The sequence below is a fragment of the Geotrypetes seraphini genome, chromosome 1 (assembly GCF_902459505.1).
Source record: "Geotrypetes seraphini chromosome 1, aGeoSer1.1, whole genome shotgun sequence".
Classification (NCBI taxonomy): Eukaryota; Metazoa; Chordata; class Amphibia; order Gymnophiona; family Dermophiidae; genus Geotrypetes; species Geotrypetes seraphini.
The window spans coordinates 126,266,883-126,288,368 of record NC_047084.1 but is presented as its reverse complement, the minus strand read 5'-3'; the positions used below and the strand labels follow the sequence as shown (position 1 = coordinate 126,288,368).

At 44.9% G+C, this 21,486-nt stretch overlaps 1 protein-coding gene across 3 annotated transcripts in view; it reads right to left on the bottom strand.

Moving 5' to 3' along the window:
• SYNPO2 (synaptopodin 2) overlaps positions 1-21,486 on the bottom strand; it is a 195,745-nt gene that overhangs the window by 18,064 nt on the left and 156,195 nt on the right. For 2 of the 3 annotated variants that reach the window (XM_033938008.1, XM_033938016.1), the window contains exon 4: positions 14,697-16,825. In XM_033938008.1, the coding sequence (XP_033793899.1) occupies positions 14,697-16,825 (2,129 nt within the window). Of the gene's footprint in view, positions 1-13,627; positions 16,826-21,486 lie in introns of those variants that run through there. The other variant, XM_033938025.1, reaches the window with a different exon arrangement.

Genomic DNA, 21,486 nt, shown 5'->3' with positions numbered 1-21,486 from the left:
GAAAGACTTCCAGCTTACAATCGAATCAAACAGGAAAAGTAGAGGGTTAGGGAGTTTGTCAGGCATGAGTACTTTGCAAGTGAGTGTGGGTTAGGAGTTAAAAGCAACCTCAAAAAAGTGGGCTTTTAACTTGGATTTGAAAACTGCAAGGGACAGAGCTTGACGTAGACTCAGGCAGTCTTTTCCAGGCGTATGGTACAGAAAAAGAGAAGGAATGTAGTCTGGAGTTGGCAGTAGAGGAGAAGAGTACAGATGAGAGAAACTTGCCCGATGAATGGAGTTCACAGGTAAAAGTATAGGGAGAGATATTGAGGAACTGCAGAGTGAATGCACTTGTATGTCAATAAGAGGAGTTTGAACTGTATGTGGAAGTGGAAATGGATTTGGAGTCAATGAAGTGACGTGAAGAGAGGGTTGATGTGAGTATAGTGACTTTGGTGGAATAAAAGTCATGCAGCAGAATTTTGAATGAACTGAAAGGGAGAGAGATGGTTACGAGAAAGACCTATGAGAAGCAAGTTGTAATAGTCTAAGTCAGTGGTTCCCAACCCTATCCCGGAGGACCCCCAAGCAGTGGCGTACCAAGGGGGGGGCGGGAGGGGCGGTCCGCCCCGGGTGCCAGCCCTGAAGGGGTGCTCCCGGCCTTGCCGTTCAGTCCCCCCACACCCCCGAAGGACCGCTCGCCCCACTGACCTTCCTGCACCACCTGTGAAGCAGCCGCAGCAGGATCGCGAGGTCAGCTATCCCTGAGCTGCTTGGGCGCTGCTTCCTGCGCCGCGGTCCCGCCCCTCCTCTGACGTCAGAGGAGGGGCGGGAACGCGGCGCAGGAAGCAGCGCCTAAGCAGCGCAGGGATAGCTGACGTCGCGATCCTGCTGCGGCTGCTTCATAGGTGGTGCAGGAAGGTCAGTGGGGCGAGCGGTCCTTCGGGGGTGGTGGTGGTGGTGGTGGGGACTGAACGCCAAGGCCGGGAGCATAGGTAGTGCTGCTTCATAGGTGGTGCGGGGAGGCCAGAGGGGCGAGCAGTCCTTCGAGGTGGGGCGGGTGGGCAGGCGTTCAAGGGGGAGGGGGGTGACAGGCAGGCAGGCCTTCAAGGGCGGGGACAGGCCTTCGGGGGGGGTGTGCAGACCTTCATGGGGGAAGGACAGGCCTTCAAGGGGAGGCAGGCAGGCCTTCAAGGGGGGACAGGTCTACAAGGGGGGACAGGTCTACAAGGGGGTGGGCAGGCCTACAAGGGGGTGGGACAGGCCTTCAGGGGGGGTGCAGGCCTTCAGGGAGGGTGCAGGCCTTCAAGGGGGAGACAGGCCTTCAAGGGGGGGGACAGGCCTTCAAGGGGGGAACAGGCAGGCAGGCCTTCAAGGGGGGGACAGGCCTTCAGGGGGGTGCAGACCTTCGGGGGGGTGCAGACCTTCAAGGGGGGGGACAGGCCTACAAGGGGGTGGGACAGGCCTTCAAGGGGGGGACAGGCCTTCAGGGGGGGTGCGGGCCTTCGGGGGGGTGCAGACCTTCAAGGGGGGGGGACAGGCCTTCAAGGGGGGGACAGGCAGGCAGGTCTTCAAGGTGGGGGGACAGGCCTACAAGGGGGAGGGGCAGGCCTTCAAGGGGGGGACAGTCCTACAAGGGGGTGGGACAGGCCTTCAAGGGGGGTGCAGGCCTTCAAGGGGGGACAGGCAGACCTTTAAGGGGGGACAGGCCTTTGGGGGGGACCCTGGTTTAGAAGTACACGGAGGGAATGGGGTGTTCAAAGAGACGTGCATATGCCAAACTTTGGGGGGGGGATGAAGAAATAATGGGTCTGAAAATAGAGGAGAGGGAGAGAAATGATGGACCATGGGATTTAGGGAGGGAAGGAACTGAAAGGGAGAGAAATTGGACACAAGGGATGGTGTGGAGGAGGGATAGAGATACTGGATAGGAGGGTAATTGGGAAAAGAAAGGGAGAGATGGTGGACTCTGGGGTGGTGGGGAAGGAGGGAGAGATGCCGGATGAAAGGGTAGTTAAGAAAAGGTGGTTCTGTGGAGGGAGATGAAAAAAAGGAAAGATACCAGACTTCCTGGGGAGGGAAGGGAAATGGAAAGGGAGGACAGAGTTGGCAGATGGATGGTTAGCATGCAGAAAGAAGAAAGAAGGAGACCCTGGCAAGCAAGTTATCAGAAGAAAACCAGAGCCTTGGACCAACAAGATTTGAAATATAACCAGACAACAAAAGGTAGAAAAATTAATTTTATTTTCTGTTTTGTGATTATAACATGTCAGATTTGAAATGTGTATCCTGCCAGAGCTGGTGTTGGACTGCAAACGTGAGCTAGGATTTAACAGAAAGAGGAAAAGTCCTTTTTGTTTCTTTATTTTATTTACACCACAGCGCCAGTGTGGTTAGGAGAAGCCAAAGGGGGTGAAAAAGCTATAAAACCCACCAGGAGTTTTGAAAAAAATCACCCAACTGGGCAGGAAAATCGAATTGAAAAACCAATTCAATAGGGCTGAATCGAATCAAAATTTTTTTTTCCTGTATCTGGCAGCATTAGTTTGCGCTACTGTCTTAGACTTTAGGACCTGGGATTGGGGAGAGATGGCATCCTCAGTACTTTATAATGCAAGTGAAACGAGGATTTGGTCAGACTTTTGAAGGGTCTGCAGAAAAAAAATATTGTATAGGCCGGGGACATGAAAAAGCAGGAAATGGGAACTTTTCTTCCTTCTATTTTTGTGAATGGAAAGGCTGAGGATGTCAGAGAGGTCAGTTAAAATATGTGCTTTATAAGAAAATATAATAATGTGTTTTATAAAGTTTATAGCATAGCTGGCCTACCCAGTGAGGTGTTCCTAGTGGTGGTGGTGGCAGCGTGTCAATGTGTTTCTTGTTTATAAAACATTAATCTCAAATGAACCCCAATTCATATCAAAAATGATAGTTCCATATAACCCTTCTCGATCCCTAAGATCATCTTTATCTAATCAGCTCTCAGTCCCTTCATTAAGAATAGTCGGCACTAGACGTAAAGATATGTTTTCAGTGGTGGCTCCCTCATTGTGGAACTCCCTCCCAAATTTTATCAAAAATGAAAAAGACCTTATCTCTTTTAAAAAATTGTTAAAATCTTACTTATTTCAAGATGCATTTGATTTATGAAATGATCTATTTTAGACTCTCATATGTCTCTAATATTCTTTTCTCTTGCTTCATCCCAAATATACCTACTGTATTATCCATTCTATGTAAATTTTAACAAATAATGTAATTGTAACTTTCCCCTTCCTTCCTACCTAATCATGTTTGTCCAAATTGTTTTGTCAATTGTATAACTTAGATAAATTATATGTATTACCACAATCTGCTGGTTTTTAAATTGTACATCGCTTAGAAATTTTTTATAAGCGATATATCAAATGTAAATAAAACTTGAAACTTGTTGAGAGGAAGAGGTGGTCTGGGAAATTCTGCTGAGCAAACTCCGGGCCCATTTCCACCCCCCAGTTAGTCCACTCCACTCAACTGGTTCACACACTGAGTGGGTCTTTGGGTGTTGTGTTGGGATCTCTTCCAGTGGTTTATCAGTATCTCATTCTGGTCCAAGGAAGGAAACTTTGTTATCCTTAGCATTGACCTACAGAATATGTTTGTAACAGCGCTGCTTGTGTGGCATTAGGCTATGTAGTGATCGAAAGAAAAAAAACAGACCTTTGCACATTTTTGCACTATATGGTGGGTGTATGAGGAGATTCACATTTCCTGCACAGCTAAGTCCATGTGAAGTTACCTTGTGCTGTATTTGACATCTAGCAAGGTCTCTGTTTGAAAGGAAAGATCTAAACTTAAAAATGAAGTGGCCAGAAGTTATGGTAAAAGCAGATAGTGTAGCTGGTTTTAAGAAAGATTTGGACAAATTCCTGGAGGAAAAGTCCATAATCTGTTATTAAGACATGGGGGAAGTGTCTGCTTGCCCTGGATCGGTAGCATGGAATGTTGCTACTCTTTGGGTTTTGACCAGGTATTAGTATCCTGGATTGGCTACCATGAGAATGGGCTACTGGGCATGATGGACCATTGGTCTGATCCAGTTAGGCTATTCTTATGTTATGTTCTCATCTGTAGGGGCCTTTGTTTTCACTTCTTATTTTAATGTATTTTTTTTCTGGGAACTTATCAGTGTTTTTTATAATGGGAACAAAAATGGAAGAGAATTAATGTGTGTGGAATGGGGGGGGTAACTAATTTCTTCAGCTAAATAATTCAATCCACTTCAAACAGACATAGGAGAACTCACGCACCATTCACACACCCTCCAACCAAAAACGTCAAAAGAAAAAAACTGTTCGACAACCTCCTAGCCATTCGAGCTGCAACACTCGACCCCCAACTCTACAACCAATTGACATCGACCACAGACTGCAAAACCTTCAAAAAGAAATAAAAACCCTTCTATTCAAAAAACACATAAAACTGAACTAACACAATCAGAACTGTCCCAAGCATCACCTGCAACTACTCCATATGTACTTCTGATGTCATGACAATTCAGACATAATTTATGTTATGTTATGTTTGGAATATAAGAAAATTTTCACTGCCTGTTTCTATTCTGACCATTTATTCCGTTTCATGGTCATTACAAAAAATATTTTTTTACATGGGGGGGTGTCAAAAAATAATGGGCCCCGGGTGCCACATACCCTAGGTACGCCACTGCCCCCAAGCCAGTCTGGTTTTCAGGACAGCCCTAATGAATATGCATGAAGCAGATTTGCATGCCTGGCACCTCCATTATATGCAGATCTCTCTCATGCATATTCATTAGGGCTATCCTGAAAACCCGACTGGCTTGGGGGTCCTCCAGGACAGGGTTGGGAACCACTGGTCTAGGTAACATAGTAACATAGTACATGACGCCAGATAAAGACCCAAATGGTCCATCCAGTCTGCCCAACCTGAATCAATTTAAATTTTTTCTTCTTAGCTATTTCTGGCAAGAATCCAAAGCTCTACCCGAAATCTCCGTCAAAACCTACTGCAGCCCATCTATACCCTCCCAGCCATTGAAGCCCTCTCCAGCCCATCCTCCCCCAAACGGCCATATACAGACACAGACCATGCAAGTTTGCCCAGTACTGGCCTTAGTTCAATATTTAATATTATTTTCTGTCACTGTTCAAAAAAGCGTGGGATGAACACAGAGGATCTAGAATCAGAAAATAAGTGAGAGATGATATCCATTTCTTCAAAGGGTTCATTTTTAGAACTGTCCAATAAGCAGTTCCTAGTCCACTACAGAACATTGCTTCCTATGCCATGACTTTCTATACTAATTTCCTCAGGAGTCTTTCATGAGGTTCTTTGTCAAATGCTTTTTGACAATCCAGATACAAAATATCAACCAGCTCACCTTTATCCACTTGTTTATTCACACCTTCAAAAAAATGAAGCAAAATGGTGAGGCAAGACATCCCTTGACTGAACCCATGGTGAGTTTGTCCCATTAAACCATGTTTCTCTACATCAGTATCCCGCAAACTTTCTTGAGCCGTGGCATACTACAGGTAGTGGCCATGGCTCGAGGCACCTGGAAGTGGATATTGTCATGATGACATCACATGCATGCATTACATCATCATGTCGATGTCTGCTTGTGTGTGAAGGCCCTCCAGGTGTGCCTTGAGACGCCAGTGGGGGGTGCGAGACGGGAAGAGGGCCAGAGAGAAGGATAGGTGCTGGCACCCACTGATTGCCTACGGGACATGCCTCTCGCCAGAAGAGGCACGTCCTGTAGGCAGTCAGCTGGTGCCAGCGCCTCTCATAGAAACATAGAAACATAGAAGATGACGGCAGATAAGGGCCATAGCCCATCAGGTCTGCCCACTCTACTGACCCACCTCCAAGTCTACTATCATAGGGATCCCACTCCTGGTGACAGGTTCCCTTGGCTTAACCCTCTAAGGGATCCCACATGGGCATCCCATTTGCTCTTAAATTCTTGCACGCTCGATCACCTGCACCGGGAGCTTGTTCCAAGGATCAACCACTCTCTCGGTGAAGAAATATTTCCTGGTGTCGCCATGAAATTTCCCGCCCCTGAGTTTGAGCGGATGCCCTCTTGTGGCTGAGGGTCCTTTGAGAAAGAGAATCTCTTCTTCCATCTCGATACGGCCGGTAATATACTTAAAAGTCTCGATCATGTCTCGTCTCTCCCTACATTCCTCGAGTGAGTACAGCCTCAAATTTTTCAGCCTTTCCTCGTACGATAGATCCTTGAGCCCCGAGACCATCCTGGTGGCCATCCGTTGCACTCAGCACATCTTTTCGGTAGTGTGGCCTCCAGAATTGCACACAGTATTCCAAATGAGGTCTAACCATGGTTCTGTATAATGGCATTATGACTTCAGGCTTCCAGCTGACGAAACTCCTGCAGACGCAACCTAACAACTGTCTTGCCTTAGATGAAGCCTTCTCCACATGATCAGCAGTTTTCATGTCTGCGCTGATGATGACTCCCAAGTCTCGTTCTGTTGAAGTTCTAGCTAAGGTCTCACCATTCAAGGTGTAAGTTCTGCACGGATTTCTGCTGCTGAGGTGCATGATCTTGCATTTCTTAGCGTTGAAGCCCAGCTGCCAGGTCGAGGACCAAAGCTCCACAAATGTAGGTCCTGTGTCATACTATCGGGTGAATTGCCGTCTCTCACTATATTGCATAGTTTGGCGTCTTCAGCGAATAACGTTACCTTACCTTGAAGCCCCTGAGTTAGGTCCCCTATGAATATACCGTGGCACACCTGAAATCTCAGGAGGAACACTATTATGCCTTGGCACATAGTTTGAGATACACTGCTCTACATGGTCTGTAATTTAATTTTTTTATAATAGTTTCTATTATTTTGCCTGACACTGAAGTCAGGTTTACTGCTCTGTGATTTCCCAGATCAACCCTGGGACTCTTTAAGTGTTGCCATACTGGAATAGACCAAAGGTCCATCAACCCCAGTATCCTGATTCCAATAGTGGTCAATCGAGGTCACAAGTACCTGGAAATATCCCAAACAGCAAAACAGATTTTATGCTGCTTATCCTAGGAATAAACAATGGATTTTCCCAAATCTATCTTGGTAATGACTTATGGACTTTTACGAGGAAGGAAATTAGCCAAACCTTTTTTACCCTGCTACGCTGCTTTCACCACATTCTATGACAGCAAATCCAGAATTTAATTACACTGACTGAAGAAATATTTTCTCCAGTGCATGTCCCTTTGTCCTAGTATTTTTGGAACGAGTGAACAAGTGATTCACATCTACCCTTTCCACTCCACTCATTATTTTATAGACCTTTATCATATCTTCCCTGAGCCGTCTCTTCTCCAAGTTGAAGAGCCCTAGCCCCTTTAGCCTCTCCTCATACAGAAGTCATCCCATCCCTTTTACCATTTTCGTCATCCTTCTCTTTACCTTTTCTTCTTCTGCTGTATTTGTTTGAGATATGGCGACCAGTATTCAAGATGTGGCCGCACCATAGAGCAATACAAAGGCATTATAGCATTCTCATCTTTGAGGGTTTGAACGCATCTTCAACAATGACATCTAGCTCATTTTCCTGGGCAGAGACCCCTAACACGTAGCTATAGTTTGGGTTTCTCTTTTCCATAATGTATCACTTTGCACTTGCTCACATTAAACGTCATCTGCTATTTTGACGCCCAGTCTTCCAGTCTCACTAGGTGCTCATACAATTTTTCACAATCCTCTTGCAATTTAATAACTTTGTGTCTTCAGCAAAAGAGATTATGTTCGTACTTTAAAAAATATCTTTGCCAGTAGATAGATGTGTCATTCTAGACAAAAGAGTTATCTTCCCATGGCCACAAGCCATCTGCAGAAGGAATTCACTCCTGATTTTTTTCTATGTCTCTCCTGCTTCATTGTGAGCTCTACTGCCACCTGCAGTTAGTACCCAAGCATGCTAAGTTCAAATTAAGGATGTGAAGAAAGGATAAAGAAGGGACACCCCATAACAATAGAATTGTTCTGCTTTAACATAAAACACACTAACAGGTAATGAATTAGCAACAGCTAACAGAAGCATCAAAGGAGCTCAGATAGTACCCCTGGAAACACTCAACCCATTATTTAGTATTCTTCAAGGCCCAAAGGACAGACTGGCATCCAAGATAACTTGGAGAAGCATTAACAGAATGAGACAGTAGGCAGGTGCAGGAAGGACAGGGAAGGAGACTAGAATGACACACCTATCTACTGGAAAAAATATTATCAAGATAAGGACATAATCTCTTTTTCCAGTGCAACAGGTGTGTCATTCTAGACAAGCAGGATGTACAAAGGCAGTCCCAGGAATCTAGGCTGGGCTGATTGCGCCAGCCTATAACACGGAGAAATCAAAGACAGAGTCCTCTCATGCCAAAACATCTACCCTGTAAAACTTTGCAAAGGTGTGTAGTGTAGACCACAGTTCTTCAACCGCCGGTCCGCAAAAAAATGTTGCCGGTCCGCAAAGGATTCGGGTCCCCAGCCGCAGCAAAAAGTGCCGGCGTCAGCTGACGTGCAACTTTCCTGTTGCCGTCGCTATGCCGACACTCCTGCCTTCCACCTTCTACTCCTGCCGCGGTATGTCTCCGCACCCCCAGACAAACAGGGGCAGCTTTGCATCATCAAAGCGGGCCGGCCTACCAAAGGCCCCGAGACTGCCTCATGAAACCGCGGCTAAAATACTGCTTAGGGGCAGCTGTGTGCCGAAGTTAAAAGCACACAGAGCTGCCGCTAGCCTACATAGAGGAAACATTTGCTGGAGAGGGAAGGAGGGGAGTAGAGGTGCTCCTAGACAAGGGAGGGGAAGGGGCTACTGCTGACAGGGGAGAAGGGAAAGGGAAGGGACTAGAGTTACTGTTGGATAAGAGGAGGAGGAAAGGGAGAAGGGGTACTCCTGGACAAGGGAGGGGAAGGGGCTACTGCTGACAGGGGAGAAGGGGAAGGGATGAGAATTACTGTTGGATAAGGGGAGGAAGAAAGGGAGAAGGTACTGCTGGACAGGGGAGGAGGAACATTGGAAGGAAACAGCTGGCAGGGAGATTAGAGGAGGGGAAGGAGTCAGGATGGAATGGAGAGATCAGATGAGGGAAAGGGGAGAGACAGAGGAATGACAAAGTAGAAAGAGATTGATGCTGGGAAGGGGGATCAGATGAAAAATAAGGAAAGAGGGACAAAGATGCTAGATCTGGTGTAGGAGAGAGGGGCATAGAAAGAATGCAGATACCATATGGAAGGGGGAGGGGTAGAGGGCAGACAGTGGATGGAAGAGGCAGATGCTGGATTGAAGAGACAGAGGGCAGACGCTGGATGGAAGAGAGTAAAAAGAAGATGAAAGCAGAAACCAGAGACAACAAAAGGTAGAAAAAAATAATTTTATTTCTATCTTGTGATTAGAATATATCAGATTTAAAATATGTATCCTGCTAGAGCTGATGTTAGACATAACTGTGGAGTGCAAAGCCCAGGCAGTGCGTCTTTAGCTTCCAGCTGGCTTAGGGCTCTCTCTGACCAGGAGGCAGTTGCCCTAGTTCCACTCCCCTAACACCATTCCTGACATGTGTGACTATGGTATTCTGTTAGCATGATATTTGTGTAGCATTCTGTAATAATTTGGCTTATTCAGTTTTCTTGATAGTAGAGGGGATATATGTGAAGGAGAGGGGAGACGGGGGTTTTGTTGATCCTTGCCCTGTATTATTTATATTTATAAAATGACAATTGTACAGAATATTGTTTCTTTTTATACTTTAATAAAATATGTTCAATATAAAATCATAACTATTTGAGGCTTGTGCGGATGGGATCAGATGGTTAATGGGACCGAGCTCGCGGGGATGGGGCGGCAATGGGGTTTTTAAAAATTTCAGTCTTATTAGTTTGCCGGTCCACAAAATAATTATTTTATTTCCGCCGGTCCATAGGTGTAAAAAGGTTGAAGAACACTGGTGTAGACCATGTTGCTGCTTTGCAAATCTTCTCTGGAAAGACTGCTTGAGCCTCGGCCCATGAACCTACACTTCTGGTCAAATGCACCCTAACAGAAACAGGAGACTGTTTCCTACAGACAATATAGACTGAAGAAATGACCTTACAGATCCATCTGGAGATCGTGGCCTTGGAAGCAGGAGCATCCCACTTGGATGAATGAGCCAGAACAAACAGATGGTCTGAAAGCCTAAACTCATTAATGACCTCAAGATAGCGAAGGAGCACTCTTCTGACATTCAAATTCATCAAAATGTGGTCCTGCTTCCTAGAACCCGTAGGTTGAAATACAGGCAAATGCACTTCCTGATTCACATGAAACACCGAAACCACCTTCAGCAGAAATGAAGGAATAGTGCACAAGGAAACTCCAGTCTTCTGAGGAAAGGCTCTTGACAAAAGAGCACCTGGAGCTTCGAAACATGCCAATGTCATTGCGACAAGGAAAACCACCTCAAGCGTCAAGTCCATTAGGGACGCTGTTTCCAAAGGCTTAAAAACCTTATCAAGGCCTTTGAGAACCACATTGAAGTCTTAAGCGGAGATCTAACATGGAAAACACCCCTCAGAAATCTGGTAACATCTGGATGAGATGCCAACATGGAACCATGGTCCCAAGCTCTGAAACAAGAGAGCCCAGTGACTTGGACCTGAAGGGAAGCCATGGTGAGGCCCTTGTCAAGGCCTGCTTGGAGAATAGCCAGCATCACCAAGACTGGAACCAAGAAGGTCTCCACTCATTCTTGGATACATTACATTACATTACATTACATTAGGGATTTCTATTCCGCCATTACCTTGCGGTTCAAGGCGGATTACAAAAGGTTAATTTAAAAAAGCAGAGTTACAATGATTAGCTAGAGAGGTAAGTTGTAGATCTTATAAACATTTAACGTGTTGTTGTGGGTGAGGTGGTTTGTAAAAGAATTAAAAGGTGGTCACAGTGGAGGTTTTTTTGTTATTATTAGTGCGGTAATGGGTAGATCTAATGTCAGTTTTAGAGTTACTAAGAGGTCGTGATGTTATTGCTGCTTCAGGAATTTCTTGAAAAGTATGGTTTTTATTTCTTTTCTGAACGTCCTATAGTCTGGGGTGGTCATCAGAAGGTTGGAGATTTGGTTGTCCAGTCTTGCGGCTCGAGTGGCTAGGAGGCCGTCGTGTAGTTTTGTTCTTTTGACTTCCTTGATTGGGGGGGGTATGAATGGGGAGTGCGTTTTTCTGTGTCTGGTAGTGGGTGCTTGGATGAGGCGATTGTTCAAGTATGATGGGCTGTCTCCGTGTAGGGTTTTAAATAATATGCAGTAGAATTTGAATTGGATTCTTCCTTGGATTGGAAGCCAATGTGAGTTGATGAAGGCTTCAGTGATGTGATCATGTTTTCTCAATGAATAGATGAGTCTCAAAGCTGTATTTTGGATTGTTTGGAGTTGTCTAATCGTCGTTGCAGGGCAAGGAAGGAAGAGGATGTTGCAGTAGTCCAATATACCTAGTATTAGGGATTGCACTATAAGTTGGAATTGTGTTCTTTCAAAGAATTTTCGGACTTGTCTCAGATTTCTCATGATTGAGAATGATTTCTGGATTGTTTTATTTATTTGCGGTTGCATAGTGCCGCGTCTGTCTATGGTCATGCCAAGTAGTTTTATGGTGGTTTGGATGGGGTATTTGATTGCATTTATATCTAGGTTGATTGTGGTTTGGACCTTGTCATTTTCGAAATGTCATGTTGGAAAGTTTTTCACGCCATAGCTTCGGCAGAAACAGTAGTTGACTTCTTAGACTTGAGAAGGGTGGCAATAACTATTTATTTATTTTAAAAATTTCTAATAATCAAAATACATTTCCCTCCCCCCACCCCACCGGATGTGTAAGGAAATCCCAAAAAATACGTGACAATTATTGTGATGCAACAAATGCAGTCAATGGGCTCCACACTCTATTAAATGTACTACTAAACCCCAAACACTCTGCATTCATTCTCTGATTGTTTTATGTATGTATTTAATAGTACGTTTCATTACTAAAAAACATAAACTCCACTATTTATAACTGAGAGCACTATCCCCATGGAAGAAAAAACCTCAGGTTATGTTTTAGGCAGAGCCTGAATGCTCAAACCTCCTCCTCCCACATCATCGGCAAAAACCTTCTGTAGGGGTAAGAACTAAAACAGCGATCGCCTCTATATCGTAAGGAACTGAGTGATATTTAAATTAAAGGCTGTTTCTTCAGGGCTTGTAGACTTTCACTTTCCAATATGTTTTTCTGTGAAAATAAATAAATACAATCTGTGTCTAATTCATTCACCGTGAAATGCTGAATGTACTCACTGAATTGCTTGCTTTTGCTCACCCGCATCTTGTCGCTGCAGCCATAACTCATTGATCTTTTAAAGAGAGCTACATCTACAGATAGGGAAAATACTTAGACTACCTGATTCCTGTTCAACGTATTGTAAACTGCTTTGGGTGAACCTCTTTATGAAAAAGGTGGTTAATACATCTAAACAAATAAGATCTGATGCCACACATATCTCATAAAGGAATGGAAAGTTAAGGAAAATGCATCAGGATTGTGCTGTACACACAGCTCCCCCAATGGAAATTCTACAGTCCATGTCTGGAATCCACAGCAAGGAGAGGCTGCCGAGACCTTCAGAGCTCTTTGCCTGAGATTCCAATAACTGACCGAATTTTGACCTTATCTGAGTCACGCAGAAACTTGCAAACTGATTTTACAATGTGCTGTCAAAGAGGGAAGATTCTTCTGACTGGCAGACATGGGAGAGCTGAATAGGAAAGAGAACAGAGAGAAATCCAGAAAGTGTCTTAAAAAGGGAAACTTCAGGGAGTTTGGGGAAAATGGATAGATGTTAGGAGGGGGATTCAGGTACTCATTCCAGAAGAGAGACTTTTCTGCCAACCTCATCCTGGTGCATTATGGGATTTGGAATGGACTACAAAATCTACACAGCTTTGGGATGTAATTTTAAAACCAAAAAGTTTCCCTTCTGGAATGGGTAACCTACAGGCCTAGTATATTGCAATTGTACAAAACCAGCTGTACTGAAGGCTTGCAAGTGGTGCAGTCACACAAGGGAGGATGGGGCTTAAAACTCACTCCCTGTCCTGTTGTGGCTGTGGGGGGTGCTAGAGAGCTTTGGACTCTCCTGCTAAAGTCACTATATTTATTATCATAAGATGCAGTATTTATGATTTATGATATGAGAAACGTGCAGCCATCGTTGGGCTACATGACAAGAACAATATTACTGATATACTAGGATGATGCAATGGCCCAGTGGAAGGCATTTTCTGCTACCTAGATGGATCACAGCCCTTGGGGAAGGATTCCCACTCATCACAGTCAGGTTTCAGTTCCATCCCTTCTGGCTATAGATGGTTACATCTCCCATAGCAGTGTGTAGAACCATTCCCTGCGTCATATCCTTACTCTAGACCTCCTCCCCCACCATACTCAGTCCCACATTTTCTTCATCATCACCAAAGCCTGATCCCATTACTTGCCCTTCTCCTGGTACATGGAAGACAGACAGAAAGCAGAGTGAAGGTGAGAAGAAACAGAGTCAAAGTAAGAGGCAGAGAGAAAGAGATGATGTAAGCAGGTCTTCTTTTTATATATTATACAGCTTGAAAATCAACTTACATTGAGCCAAAACCTTTCATCTGCTTCACTCCTGACTGCCTATCACTCGACCCCCCCCCCCCCTCTAACATACTCTTCCATCCTCACCTGTGCTTGGAAAGTGACCTGTGGTCATCCTAGGGAGGGAAGGCGTTTACCTACTTCTCCTGTCCCTGTTATAACAAGATGCAGCCATTCACAGGGCACCATGTAGCCAGAACTGGAAGTCCACCCGCTCAACCCAAACAGGGTGTTCTAGGCATGGAAATGTGACTCTGCCTTTCTTTTAGGAACTCCGACCCTATAACTGTGTGAAATGGACTCCTGCTAGGATTAACCTCTTCTCCCTGGTTGCTGACCTCTCTGGTGCTCTATGAGCACCACTCACCCCAAAACAGAGAGGGTCAGAAACAGTGCTATCATAGCAGAAGAAACAATTTTAAAAGGGAAGTCTGTAGCTGGGCACAATATAGCAAAGTGCTCTTTTCCTTTACATGCCTGCAGTTTGCAGTTACCTTAGAACTGCAGCCAGATAAATGGAGAAAAGGGCTATCACAATTCCATTAAATCTGTCCTTTAACTGTACCTCCCAGCAACAGCCACACCTGGAAGTAGCCAAAGGTGGTCGAGAAAGAGAGCTCCAAACCGCACAAGACAGACTTGTGGCTTTTGGGGTTTTCATTTTAAACCAATGACTGTTACTGTAATGGCACTTGTACTTGTGGGCCTTGAGCACACAATTCTAAAAAGACATTTTATAAGACTGCTTCCTAATAAGTAGCTGTGGGTCCTGTCTAGGGCGGTGATCTCCCTGAAGAGAAGTCCCTATCTTTGCTTATGCTGCCGCTAATTTGGTATTCATTTCTGACTCATTTGAAAACTTTGGACCCAGAGGTGCTATTTATGATCAATAAAGCTTGGACTGTAAAAGGCACTCAAGGTAGGCCAGACAACCACTGCAAACGATTCATTCCAAGAAAAGAGCTCTCAGATGTAGACATCAGATTACTCTTCACCAACAGCTGGCTTCCACACCTGGGCTGTGACACCAACTTTCTTGGCGGAAAACTTTGGCCTTGGAGGAGGAATCATAGATGATGCCATGGGCTCTTGCTTGGAAACCACTGGATATTCCACAGACTCATAGGATTCATTTGCTGGGGTAGACAGGAAGGATGGCTGTGAGCTGTAGGCTGGCACAGAATACACTGATGATGCCCTGAAGTTAGTATGAGAGCCATCACTAATTGGCTTGGAGGGCTGTGCCCGCTTTAAGGAAGCTGGGCCATCAACTTTAGGAGAATGCTGTGGAATCACATCTTCCTTGGCTTCTGAAGGAGGCTGGAAACTAAATAGAGATGCATTGAGTTGATATGGTTGATGTTTCATGACATCTAAAGCATCCAGAGTTTTTGTAGGTTTCTTCTTGGTTGACTTTTTAGCTGCCATTGACTTGGGCTGAGATTTGGAAGCTGCCAGAGGATACATTGGGGACTGGATGGGATTATATGCCACTGGTGGAGGTGCTCTAACATTGGAAGAATACTTCCATGAAGGTGGTAAGGATGGAGTAGGAGAAGAGGAACGGACCTTGTTGGCTTGCACAGTTGATGAATCTACTACATACTTTTCCATGCGAGATTGCCTCTTGGCAAACAGCTCTGCTCCTCTGCCTTTCAGAGCTGGCATCTCATAGGCTGTTCTCCCATTTCCAGGTGGTGTTTTGGGAGTGTGCCTTTGGTTTGCTGCTGCTGCTGCTACTGTTTGAGCCCCTTTAAAAGGACCAGTCAAGTTAAGAGTGCTTGGGGGCTGGTAATAATGATGAATATGATGTGCTGAGCTCACTGGTACAGGAGCATTATCTTCAGATATGTTTTGGTTTGGGAAGACTGGAGGTTGAGTTGAAGCCACAGCAGGTGAAACTGGAGTTACAGCAGTAGGAGAGGCTTTAACGGCGGGCTTTGGAGCTACAGGCGGTGGGGTCTTCTGTTTGGCTGCTTGGATATGCATAAAATTGCAAGCCTCCGCACCCAAGCTGAGGTAATCTTCTTCAGGCCCTGATTCATTACCAGCTCCAGGACCTTTCTTTCCTTCTTGATTTTGAACAAGAGATAACAGGGCAGGATTGGGACTTAATTTGGGAGATTCTTTAAAAGTAAACATGGGTTTTGCAGTGCTTCGCTTCTTGGCATCTTGCAGTATTCCTGTTTTTTTGACTGGCACTGCAATTCTTTCATCTCGAGATGCTATCTGTTCCATTGACTCAGATGGTGACCATACTAATGGAGGAGCTGTACCAGCTACTGGGGATGTCATTTTGTAGAGAGGAATGGGTGGTGGGCTGATAGAGGAGTAAGGAGGGGGTGCAGGCAGGTCTGAGAGAGGGCTAGTCACACTTCTGGTAGGAGAAAATGGTGCTGCTGCCCGATTCTGCACTGCCGAGAATGGCTTGGCTGTTCTGTTTAATGCAGCTGATTGCACAGCGGCAGCCATCTCCTGCTCCCCACCAATTCCATTTGCCATCCTCCCATAGTTGTGGCTTACTTCTATATAGCTCTTGCTCACACAGGTCTGGGGTTTTGATGTGCTACTCTGTTGTGCCTGATAAGATAAGACGTTTTGGACACTTTCTGCCGTAGTGGCTTCTCGTGGCTCGTCCATGGGTATCCTCATGCTTTTCATCTCCTCTTGTTCTGCTGCAATCTGATCCATTCTCTGTTTTCTTCTGGCAAACATCATCACCCCTTTGCCCTTCGTTTCTGGAAGGCTCTCCATCTGGTCTCCACTTTTTAGTTTTCTTTCAACCTCTAGCAAATTGCTGTCCCAATCAAACTTTACAATCTGGGTTTCGTCCTCAGGATCAGAGTAGAAATCGTCATCAATGTCAGACTCACTTCCTCCAAACAGAGTCACCTGAAAAGCCTGGTCTTTATTACCTTCCACACCTTCGTCTCCCTCCTCTTCCTCAGCTTCGTCTTTCTCTAGCTCCCCAGTGCCGTAGCTAATTAAAGTGTATTTCTTGGCCCTCTGGCGACGCTTCTTAAACATCAGCACCCCCTTGGAAGTTGGGTTGGGGGCTGCCGTCAGCAGTAGGGCGATGCTCTTGCATTTAGACTTCGCTTCCTTCAGCTGCTTTTCTGATAGGCTCTCACTGCGCCGGAGCCCTAGGAAAAGATCAAAAAGAGATTATAAGTCTTTGCATCAATCAGGACAACAGAAAATCTGATCTGAAGAACAATAAACTGCCAGGTGCTCGTGTGCCATCCATCCTCACTCTGCCCCTTCTGAGCAGTGAATTGAGTCTACTGAGATCACTATTTATGATTTCTAGAAGCACTGAAAATATAAAAATAGGAGATTTTATCTATGCTCAATGGAACTTATAACCAATTATACAAGCTATACAAGGCAAATAGGACAAATAAGAAAATTTGAGTTTCATCTATTATGGGAGGCAAAAAAAAAAAAGTAACCCCTTAGAGATTTTTGCTGTTTTCAATTAGAAATTTACATACTTATTTAGACATCATACTTACATATTACAGCATGATTTTTAGTGACAGCCAGTAACAGCTCTGATGCTTATAGAATTCCTAAAAACTGCGCTATGGTTTTTTAAAAGGGGGAGGGAAAAATTATGTTCTTACCTGTTAATTTTCTTTCCTTTAGACGCAGCAGATGAATCCAGAGACCAATGGGATAGCACACATCTACCAGCAGGCGGAGATAGAGAAACTGATTAACAGGTGGTCCTATTGGTTGGCATTCCTCCTGTATCTTCAGTATAGCTCCTTGCCCAAGCATCCGTAACCATCAATAGGCATAACATGTAAAAAACTTCTTTCCCATAACAAATCTCAAAAGAAACCAGAGGCGAGAAAGAAGCCACGCTGCTACCCCCTCTGACTCCCACTCCCTGTGCCTGCCAAAGAAGCTAGGAAGCTTAGAATTTCGAGATGAGGCCATCAGGTCTAGTTCCAGGAGATCTCACTTCCATACAAAGAACTGGAACGTCTGAGCCAAAATTCTCAATATCCAGGATGTAGAAGATTTCACTATTACTAACATTTACACTTTCTAGAGTGTACACAGCGCTGTACACTGTAACATACAATAAATGGGCCATGCTCAGATTTCGCGGAGAGAAAGTCTATCCAAACTTTGTTCCTGACCTGTAAAATGATCTGCCAACAGAAGAGGAAGATGAGGGTCCACCCATTGAAGTAGAACCACAACTTTACCCGCCAACTGAGTACATCACCTACTGCCCAGGCTGTAGAGAAATACCCCCATCATAATACTGACTGAAAAGACCTTCAGCGTCATTCCAGAAGAATGGTCTGAAGCTCCAGAAACGGTAGCCTGACCATGCTCCAGAGTAGAAGAATGAACAAGTACTGAGTTGCCTCTTAAGACCAGACTCACTTTCAAATCCCTCTTTTATAAAACTCCAGCATTCATTTATAAACTATTAATACCTTATTCTCCAAATAGAATACTGAGATCCAATGAACAGAATTTATTGACGATTCCATCTCTTAAGGTTATTAATACAAGACGGCAATTTATCTTTTCTGTTACCGCACCTCAAACTTGGAACTCCCTTCCCATTTACTTAAGGGAAGAGCGCAATCTGGAGAAATTCAAAAGTAATTTAAAAACTTTTCTCTTTAGAGATACCTTTGATACTTAACTAAGCAGTTCACAGGTTCAATTATATTTTTTATTGTATTATACTATGACTTTTATTTGCTTCCCTTTTTGTATTTTTCCTTGATTGTCCTGCTTTTCTTTAATGATTTTGTATTTCACCTCCCTTCTTTCTTTGTGTTTATGAGTTTGTTAAGTTAGTCCATTAGTCCCCTTGGACGTTATATATAGTTATGTATTGTATTGTCTCCCAAATATTGTAATTTTAATATGTTCATCACTTAGAAATACGATTAAGCGATTAATCAAAAAACTATTAAACTTGAAACTTGACTCCTGGAGCTGTGGATGGAATGCACCGAGCCCCCCAACCTGACAGCCCAGGATGTTTGGTGACCATGAGCTAGTCCAGCAAAGATCGAGGCATGCCTTTGAAAAGAGAAATCTTGCTGAGCCACCAAATCATACAGAGCGATGCTTGAGGAGCCTACCAAATAATTGGAGCCCTGAGATACCGGGAACCACCGGAACAAAAGCGACCATTGTAGCGTTATAATGGGAAAGCAAGCCAAAGTTCCCAGTGGAGTCAGCAACATGGATCCTAGAACCTGTATAGAATCCCATACTCTTGGTCATGGTGACCGAAGAAGAATGCAAACCTGAGACTGTGACCCATCGCCTTAGTCTCTGGGAAGAAACACATTTCTCTCCTATATGAATAAAACATCTCCCCGATATACCTATAAATAGTATAGGAGAAAAGAGCACTGTGCAAATTTGAAGATTCACGTCCAAAGAACTGAGGAAAAGAAACCACCCTTTTCGTGTCAGTCAAATGACCCGACTGGAAGACGTCCAAATCAAGCGATCAGTCAAGAAGAAAGTAAGTGAATCGCCTGGTAGTGCCAAAACGGTACCACTGCCCACATTTTCTAAAATGTTCGTGAAGCCTTGGGTAGGCGAAATGGCATGTGCCAAAACCGAAAGCACTGCTCCAAGAGAGGCAAGCAAACTTAGTGCCGATTCGGAGTCCATAGTGAAAATGTAAATATTCTCCCAATTTTTCTGCAGAAATGTGTAACCCTGAGAAACTAATTCAGCAGAATGGGAACCAGCCTGCTCAATGCCCCCGTCTTGGGCACCGTGCAGTAAGTGGAACAACGTCCCTTAGTTCCCGAACTACAAGAACTGCCCTGAGGACCAGTAACACTTAAAAGGGAAACACAAAACATAGAGATCCAAGAACGAACCGGAAACATGTGGAGGATGCAAAGTTGCAAGCATCCTGAAAAATGTTCAGAGCCCCCTGACCTGACATTATAGAGTCTTCCCCCTCATGAGAAATCCTGAAGAGTCATTGGAAGAAGTCAAGATCCCCTCAGAATGAAGTGCAGAAGGTCAGGGAATGGCAGGATGAGAACTGTAGGATCTGTAAGAAGAAAGAAATTCTCCTAGGAAAAATCAAGGTTCACAATGTAAAGAGGAGTATACTGGAACCATGAAAACAGTACTAACTCCATGCAACGTGAGCGAAATACATATGTCCTTTAAAGTGAATACGTACTAGACGCAATTAAGATGCTGCATCTATCTCCCCATGGAAAACAACAGCATCCTAACAAGTATCAGACAAAGCTCACATCGCTAATGAGAGCTTCAGGGATGAGGCTAACAGCCACATAGCACGTGATCCTCCGCGGGTTTGATAGAATAGGTAACTGGCTCCTGGTTAGATGGAGCTGTACAGCCCTTCCTGTCTGGTCAGGGGGTCCGTCTAGCATGTGCCATGAGAAAATGGTGACAGGAGAAACCAGTGTGATAAGCATAGAAATCTGAAGTCCAGGCCCCCTCAGAAATAGAGAAAGAGAGTCCTGGCCACAGGAAGATGCAAAGTGTCATTATGCCCATAGAGACAGCCCGAACTTGGAAACTGTTAGTACTACCTTTAGGCATATATATCCTACTAGTGTTTTAGCCCATTACATGTGTTACAGTAACGGGTGCTAGAATAGCCCCACCTATACCCTGTCCCCACTCATACTCTGGTTCTTCCATGCCCGGACCCTGCCTCCCACTAATCCCAGTTGCACCACCTCACATTTCACCATTTCCGTAGTCCTCTGTACCCTTTTGGCCCTCATAGATCCTCCACTGCATTTATCACTTTTTTAGTCCCAGCTCCATTCCTATCTATCCTTCCTTCTCTTGCCTCTAAGACCATTCTTCCTTTCCCTATATTCCACCCCCAACCAGCTTCTCTTCCTTTTTTACCCTTTCTCTTGTACCCTACCCCAAAGCAGTACTCCTTCCTTCTTCCTGGGAAACCCCCTCCGCTCAGCTTCTGTCATTCTCCATGGAGTCCTGCTGACCTGCTCATTCCTACTCATGATTTTATTTCCAGCTTCTCTTTCCTAGGACTGTCCAGCATTCATTCATCATTTGTTTACTCCTTCCTTCTCCCTATCCTAGGTTATCTCCAGCATGTCTGTCCTTCATTCAGCACACATGTAATTTACAGCATGTCACTCCTTCTTCTCCTGCTCCCTTACATAGAAACATAGAAACATAGAAATAGACGGCAGATAAGGGCCCACGGCCCATCTAGTCTGCCCACCTTAATGTCCCTCCCCTACCTTTGCCCTGTGAATAGATCCCATGTGCCGATCCCATTTGGCCTTAAAATCAGGCACGCTGCTGGCCTCAATCACCTGTAGTGGAAGACTATTCCAGCGATCAACCACTCTTTCAGTGAAAAAGAATTTCCTGGTGTCACCTCGTAGTTTCCCGCCCCTGATTTTCAACGGATGCCCTCTTGTTGTCGTGGGACCCTTGAAAAAGAAGATATCTTCCTCCGCCTCGATGCGGCCCGTAAGATATTTGAACGTCTCAATCATGTCCCCCCTCTCTCTGCGCTCCTCGAGCGAGTATAGCTGTAATTTGTCAAGCCGTTCTTCGTATGGAAGATCCTTGAGTCCCGAGACCATCCGGGTGGCCATTCTCTACACCGACTCCAGTCTCAGCACATCCTTGCGATAATGCGGCCTCCAGAATTGCACACAGTATTCCAAGTGGGGCCTCACCATGGATCTATACAATGGCATAATGACTTCCGCCTTACGATCTTCAGAATGTTCAGAAGGCCCCGGAAACAGGATGTTCCGCTGTAGGTGGCGTC